The 8436-nt window shown below is 46.6% G+C and overlaps 1 protein-coding gene across 1 annotated transcript in view; it reads left to right on the top strand.

Annotated features, from left to right (window-relative positions):
* LOC106809299 (leishmanolysin-like peptidase) overlaps positions 1–8436 on the top strand; it is a gene marked incomplete at its 3' end in the record, with an annotated part of 27490 nt that overhangs the window by 7860 nt on the left and 11194 nt on the right. Inside the window, 2 exon segments of the mRNA XM_014812340.1 lie at positions 2508–2783; positions 6204–6370. Of these exon segments, the coding sequence (XP_014667826.1) occupies positions 2560–2783; positions 6204–6370 (391 nt within the window).

Raw genomic sequence — 8436 nt, 5'->3', positions numbered from 1 at the left:
TATATTATGTTATACAAGTTATCTTGAAGTTATGTAAGCGTGTCGCGCTGTCCGCTGCGGCAGTGCAAGTACGGGAGGTTTGCTATCGCGCTTGGCTTCACTTTAACCAGGTCACTTCATCGCTTATGAAGGAATTCCGTATCGCGAAAAGATATTGTATAATAGCAAGTCATTCGCATGTCATGTTTGACGGCATACGGGTAGTATAGGGTTAGGGTTATAGAAATGGTTATTGTTAGAGTTACAGTTAGCGGTAGGATTAGGCTTACCGTCTGCGTTAGGTTTAGGATTTGGGTTGAAGCCAAGCAGCCAGACCACGTGATATTCCTTCGCGGTGTGGAATATGTTGGTAACCAGCAAAAACCGAAGCCCCGCGGTTTGATCTGTAGGCATGCTTGCGCACAGGCACTTGGACCGTTTCAATAATAAAAATAAAAATGATGGTTAATAAATACAACTTGTCAGTACTACTACTAGCCCTACCAGTACCAGTACCAGTAATAGTCTTAATGTTTGATTTGACTTAATAACTTCACTTCAACACCGTCCAATACACCGCTGCAACACATATCGCGAACGCCCTTGTGCATGCACAAATACACAGTGATAGAGAGTCCCTCTCTATAGTAGTAGTAGTAGTACTAGTAGTAGTAGTCCCTCTCTATAGTAGTAGTAGTAGTAGGGCTAGTAGTAGTACTGACAAGTTGTATTTATTAACCATCATTTTATTATTGAAACGGTACAAGTGCCTGTGTGCTTGCGTGTGTTTGATATGTGGCTACGAGCAGCGCCCATCCGCAACCGCGCTCGGTGGCAGCGGTGCTGGTCGTTTCCTTGTTTATACCTCGATTACACATCATTACGTCCGTGTTTATCTGCTGCACGTGGTCAACGCGGAGGTTTACTGCGCGGGAAGATGACCAAGAAGATCAATCATTCGTCGGTCGCGCGGAAGCTGACCGCAGCTGCCTGCGATGCTAGCCGCCCGTGTAACGCGCGCGTATTTATTCCCGCGAGCGATCCGGAAGAGCGTCAGCTCGCGGTGTTCGCCGCCGGTTTATGTATGCATGCCGAGACTAGATGCTATCGCGTAAACAGCGAATGAAGCCAACTTCGATTATCTGTGGCAGGAATCAGTTGAGGCGCCACTGCGACTGGTGTTGTTCGCACAGACGCGTACATGTAAGCTAGTTAGGTAAATATAGCAGGGATACATAATAATACATTTGTTTACCAACGCGTTGTGTGTATCACACGCATAAATACAATGTGCAGTTTTGTACTGATGCTCGTTTATCATCGTCGTTCGTGGTTCATTTCTAGGCAATCGTAGCTCTTATTACTATAGCATTCGCTGAACTACGTAGTGGAGCGAAGGCTTCGGTATTACACATAGACGTTGTAAAGATAGGGACAGTTTATTATATGCACGGGAGAGTACGACGTCTGCGCGGCCACGACTGTATTATTCACAGTGTGTTAAAATCCGTCCAGATTGGCGCTATCTCTACAGCTTTCATCGCTCCGATCTTCATCTAACCTTGGAGTCGACAGTGCGAGAGCTAAATCAAGGTCAGATTTCTGACGCGATCGCGATTCGTCACTACAGTAGTCGTTTTTCACTCTGTCGGGTATGAAATCAATGATGACCATAAATAGTATTAAATACTGGCCGACCTTGACGTAATTAAGGTCGTCATCCATTCTATATGAATCCATGTTACAATCTTGGTGGGGGGGGGTAATCAAATTGAGTCAGCCGTGAAAGCAGTGCTGCGAGGAGATTCGAAACAAGCGAACATCGGATGCTTTGATGAGTATCGGCTGTCGGTTGGCGATGACAGCTCGCGTCGTCCGATCTAATTCCGCATCTATATGCAGCAGAACGAACGGCTCGTGTGCCTTGTTACGTGTACATGTGGTCTGTGATGTGGACTCTGAGTTTGGAAACCTCAGCAGCAGTTTGTTTGCACCCCCTCTCCCATAAATTGACAGAATCTTCAATATGACGAAGACGGTCAGAGCTTGATGGAAGTAGATGTAGAAGTAGAAGCAGTTGAATCGATATGTGCTAATAATCAAGTGTATTTCTTTGTGCACAGCATGCAAAAGTTTACATGATCACATAGATTGATGATATAAATGAGAACAGTTTGTGATTATAAAATTGTAGAAAGATTATTGCAACTGACCCCATTTAGTCGACCAGTTACTTTTCAAAAGAATAATTGTGGGGAAACCGGACGTCTGCTAGTCCTATTTAATGACAAGGTAATGACTATGCATTGAGACGGCCTTTTAAACATACCTGCTGGTATGATAATAAGCAAGCTGCATACCTGGCAGGCATTACCCGTGTGCATGAAATCCATCCGCCCCTGGTAAACAGATATTGAGTGGAACCTTCCAGAGAGCAGTCTGCATGGTGTATCTGCCAGCTCACAACAATCAAGAACTGGTTTCGGCTGCTGTTATTTGATGCGTGCTGTTTTGTTTTTGTTTCGGCCAGACTGAAGACATTGAGGAAACCATCTCCAATGTTGCGCTGATGGGGGCAGAATGCACCATGGCGACCTTGTTCTACTCATTCTGCTGCTAGTCAGTGCCACCTACTGGCCAACGGGGGCTGTGGATGAGTCTACCGGACACTCTGATTGGCCGCGCGAGGCTGTGGTCAGTGAGACCGGTGGGATAAGGTCGGCGAGAGATGGCGCAGCTTCGTGCGTTTTTGATGCGATAAAGCCGCAGCATACTCCCACGACAGTTGTGGATTACCAGCAGCGGTAAGCAGCATCTTATAGGGCGTGTATTTGATATCCGCGTGTTTGTAACAAGTGCAGTGCCATGCAGACCGCGCGTGCGTTTATCTTGTAGTTTTCTGCGCACTTGTGCACGCAAGTGATCTTGTTAGATACAATATAATCAAGAGCGTATTAAGAATTCTTAATACGCTCTTGATATAATGTAACCCATTCTTAATACGCTCTTGATTATAATGTAACCCATTCTTAATACGCTCTTGATTATAATGTAACCCAACAAGAGTAGGGTAAGGTACTCTTGTTGGGTTGTATCTAGTGATCTTGCATACATTTGTAGGTGACTATATACGTACATGCGTATGTATGTATGCATGTACGTGCGTGCGTGCGTGCGTGCGTGCGTGCGTGCGTCGTTGAAGAAGTAGGAAATAACCTTTTAATAATAGGGAAATTACAGCTGTATATAAAATATGTTTTGCATATTATCAACAGCTAATATTGCCTTAACATTATTATACTTTATGTAGTATATAATATACCTAGATATTATAAGCTCTTGATGTTATCTTGAAGCTGCTATAAAGTGAATTTATTAGACACGATGCAATTTGGAAATGGAATTTTCAATTCGTTCAGCAACCAGTCTGTTACACTTCATACATGTTTCCTTGTGTGTAGTATGCTTATATTTGTAATAACATCATTATAAATGTATCTTTACTGTCGCGTAAACAATATCAACATGTGGAACTGATGTAGTGACTCACTGTATGAAAAAATGAGCAATTATTAATTTGTTTTAAACTTAATAGCATCGAATTGGCTCTACACGCTATATGTTGTTGCAGGCCGTACATGCACGTGCGCGTAATGCGATGCAATCTAATGTGATTCTAATAGGCAAAAATCCATCGATGCTAATTTTGATAGACAAAAACTGATCATGATATGACAGATACGTTGTAAAATTTCTCAACTCTACACTATCCTCGTGCCATCCGCTTTGCTATACATGCTATTGTAGACTGACTCCGTCCGAGTCGTTGCCGTGCTATTTTCGAGAAGCCCTTGTTTGTGCTCGGCGACAGCGTCTGTTGTAGTCAGTCTAGCCTGTTATCAGTTGTGTTGCGTGGTAACCTGGGTGACCATGGTTGTAAATTAGGCGAATCCCGTACTCTCGTAAGATGGAAGCGCTACAGTGGCAAGAGTAGAAGAAAACTTCACGGCATTATAGTACTGATAAGAATCGTTTTCAAACAAGCACTTCGTTTTTGAGTTAGATATCATCAGGAGTGTATAATAGGGATATATATTATACACTCCTGATATCATCCACGCACCAGGCACTCTGCGATTTTTGCTCGTTGTGCTTCTACGAGTCCCTGTGGAAAGCTGTGGGGGTGGCTGACGATTATTTCGGGCTCCACTTTTCGCGAGTGTGTTTCTGTAGTATATATGCATGAGTAAAGTTGGTTTATTAGATTGTACGCGAGTAACGGGGAGTGCATGTACGCGATGCCTAGCTGGGAGCTAGGTAATATCAGGGGTTAATAATGACAAATCAATGTCATTATTCATTATTCCAAATGTCACTATTAATTTAACCCCTGGTAATAGCTGTGGTACGCTTAACTATAGCTAGGCGGGAGTAGTGCGCATTATTAGTGAATCGAGCAGCTAGAGTCGAGTATGTCCCCCTGGGACCACATGTGTCCAATAATGAAAGAAAGTGAAGGAAGTGTCTATCTGTGCACGAGAGGGGGGGCTGCTGGGCGCCTAAACCCGAACTTATATTTATTTTTCACGCGCCCCTTTCGCGCGTGAAAAGGCCATCATCTGCCCCCTGGTTCGCGTCAAGTGATCTTTCCGTCGGTCTTCCCCCATTCATGTCGCTCCTTAATCCGTGTGGATTTGTCTGGCGGTCGATGTGTTGCGGGCGGGCCGTGCTGCCGGCGTGGTCAACGTAACCGGACACCGACTGAAGCCGGCAGACTCGGCAGCAGCCGCGAGTGGCGCGACTAATAAACAGCATAAGTGGATCCGGCCAGTGGTTACTCTGCAATTAGCCGGCGTCATTATTAGCCTTACTGGGATGCGCGCGGTGAATCGCTACGGCATGCGCCATGTGGCGGGGCTGCGGCGGGGGCACGTGCGCCGGATTACGCGCTGCCGGCGAATTAAGCCGTCGCGGCAAAGAAACCCGCCAGAGCCGACGTCAGCACATACAAGGTCGGTGAGGGTCGTTAACTGCTATCTTCAGGGTCATTAAAGCAAGATAAGCGTAACGGCGCGGCAACGTATGCCGTTACAGCAGCCGTGAATAATGACGAAATCATGTCATTATTTACCCCCTGGTTACAGCAGTTGACAGGAACGTGAGGGCGACAGCAGGATATGGGTGACAAGAAGGGGGTGTGGATTGGGGGTTGCTGCAGCAGAACAGAGGTATAAGAAGTGTATGGACACAAAGCTAGGGTCAAGGAAAGTGGGGTGACAGTATGATAGTGGTGCAGGTAGGTTATGGTGAAACGATAGCGTCGGTGTCAGTTTGGGTTGAAAACAATTTAGTCATAGCGTGACAGAAAGGAACGGCAACAGCAAGACCGGAGTGAGAAAAAGGTGTTTGTCAGGTGAAAGTCATACGAAAGTAGAATTAAATTCTTTGATGGCGATATCATAGTATGGAAGGGGTGATAACAAGGTGGAGTGACAGCAGAACAGGGGTGAAAATACGGTGGTGGTACATTATGGGTGGCAGGTGTGTGGGTGGACAACAGCAAGGTGGATTAGTATGTAAGGATAAGTATTATACGATCAGGAGTCACTGAATAATAATAGATTCACCTAAAATACTAATCTATTATTATTCACTCCTTATACGATCAAGTCGTTGGGTACGGGGTAACAACAAAGTATTGTAAGTGTGGAAAAATAGTGTATAGGAAGGTGTGCCAATTAAAGCGCGTGGGTTCAAACAAAGCACTTGGCATCAATGCAGTATATAGGTGTTTCAACTTTCAGTCATGTATTGTCAAATGTTGAATCACATGAAAGACGTAATTCCCCGCACAGACTGCAAGTTTGCCCCTAGAGGCCAGGCCCAGACTAAATCGGAACAAGACTTACACTGCATGTGCACGTTCAGATTAGAGCAATACATCACACAGCATGTACAATTCAGTGCGGGACAATTTAGCACGCTTTAGAAGTGTAACTGCTTCGTCGCCCGAATCTCTTCCGATTTCGCATTTTGTGTCTGCACGCCCCGAGTTAGTGTGAACCTGGACAGGACTAGTTTGATGTAGGATCAGGTTTTGCATTCTGTATGGAATATAGCAATCGATGAGGCCATAAAACTGTGATGTATATTTAATTGGTAATCCTCTGTGTCCTTATGCGTTTCTTTTCGTGCACTTGCTAATGTGAACATTTTTTTGCCAGGCTCGATGATCGGCGCTGGAAGCGGAATGCCGCAGTCTCGCCATTCCGGCCAATACGCATCACCCCCTACTTTGTGAACATCGAGGAAGAGCTGAGCAGGGAAGAGCAGGCTAGTCTGAAGGATGTCGTCAGGGAGGCAGTTGACAAGATAACACAGCTGTTCTCAGGTGAGTGGCAGCCGACGCAAGGTACCCAATCAATGATGGATCCAGTACCTGGGCTGTTAATCGGAAATCCGCCATCCTGGAATCAATCCCAGTAGGTAGCCGATGGGAAAAGAACATTAACCAGTTAGCCACGAACATTGTAGTTATTGTTTTCCTAGTTTACTGCTCGTGGGAGAACACACGCCATCTGAAGCACCAGACATTCCACTGCCCAGAGTTCTGCGCTGGACCCAGCTGTTGGAGCTTACACTGCCTCCACAGTACTCCTCACTGCTAGACTCTTTGGCTCCACCGTCGGCCATTCCTAGATCCTCAACGTTGTCGTGGTGACCGTATCGTGTGCGAGCATGTTCTGACATGACGGTGTGTAGCGTGGCGATGATGCCGTGCTGGTTACACGGCTGACCATGCACCTACAGACCTACACCAGCGTTGCGAATCATGCGGAAGCCATTATTTCATTAGGAGAGAAGCTTGCCTAAACACAACGTTGGTTCGGCGACTGGTTATTCTTGTCTGACGGCACTCGTAGAGTAAACCGTCATGATACAGAAAGCAGAGCGTCTACTTTCATTTCTGCTGCGCGGGTAATTTATGAGCGTCTGAGAGAGAGCCAGCATAGAGAGTGCAATCACACGCAACAGCAGTTATTTTGAATAAACTTATCGGGAGCAGATGCCCGGTAGCCGGCGTTGCTGTTGATCGTAAAAAGTGTGAAAAAATAGGTGAGAGAGAGAGACAGAGAGCATGAGAGAACAGGGGGGAGGGAGAGTGCAAAGGAGTGGTTCGTTCTCTGGTGGTCTCCCAAGAACTTTAACAGTTATGTGCGGAGGAAAATTCCAACTGGATTTTTACGTTGGCTGTTAAAAGGTCCCGTGTATTTATGTCATAACTGTCAGTGTCATTATTGAACTATGAGAGAGTATCCCCATTAAGCGTAGCAGGTGCTCCGTGGACCGTAGTTTATACACATTCGGCGCCTCACAAAAGCTCTAGGCATGCATCTTCATGCCTAGTTTCAGACCATTCACTTATATCACTACTAGACTAAAGTAATATAGAATTAATGCACTGTAGTATGAAGCCTATAGTGAAGCAATTAAATTCGTACTGTATTGCTAGAACACCTAACCGAGTCGAATCCTTAATGATGGTGTCTTGACGTGGTTACACGCCTTGCTACTGTTGTAGTGTGCTGTCTCTGTTCGTTGTCGCTGCTGTCGCCGCCGCCGCGCGCGCCAACTACAATACTACGCTCTGCAGGGCCATCTAGAAAGCGAAGGCAGCTAGCTTCTTGCTAGCATCCATTCATTTGCGCTGATGGGGGAGAGGGCTTAGAGATGCGGGGCTTAGCGGGCGATGTTTTTTTTGCACCGCCGTACATTAATTGCAGCGTGATCCGTGCAATTACGGGCATAACTGAAGCCCAAGCACGCGACACGTACGCTGCAGCTTTCTCAAGCGAGCTTGCCAACACTGCGGCATCACCCCCCCTCCCCCCTTCGCGGGATATTCATCACCACAACGCGCAGAGTTTTTTCTCTGTTATTTCGCTAAATTAACTCCGGCTGCTTGCGTGAGAGGTCCATCTAGGGGGTTAGCGGCGATTTTAATTGGTTCGCTTTTTTCCGTTCCGCCGTTATTTTTTTGCCCGCGCCGTTCGGAGGCGTTGTAAATCTCGCCTTACGCACTACACGTCGATGCCGAGGCGCGAACACCGGCGTGCCGTAATGCGATAGCGCTGCAGAGATTCTCCTGCAGCTATGTAATGCTACGATGTATGTAATGCTACGAGACGCGGTTTAGCCGGCCATCAGCACCAGGCGTTCAACTCCGTAGCGGGCTGCTCCCCCCCCCCGCACAAGCCCGTACAGCTCTAGAACTATAGCCCTTCGCTCTGCCACAGGCCTTCCTGTTGCAGAAAAGCCCGTACATATAGTGTCCCACGGGACGGGGTGCATCCAGACTAGCGTCCATCGGAACGGGATGCATTCAGACTAACGTCACACAGGACGGGATGCATTCAGACTAACGTCACACAGGACGGGATGCATTCAGACTAGTGT

This window comes from Priapulus caudatus, unplaced genomic scaffold, assembly GCF_000485595.1.
Source record: "Priapulus caudatus unplaced genomic scaffold, Priapulus_caudatus-5.0.1 Scaffold343, whole genome shotgun sequence".
NCBI classification, from domain to species: Eukaryota; Metazoa; Priapulida; class Priapulimorpha; order Priapulimorphida; family Priapulidae; genus Priapulus; species Priapulus caudatus.
The sequence above is the reverse complement of the archived record's forward strand: the minus strand, read 5'-3'. Positions and strand labels throughout refer to the sequence as shown.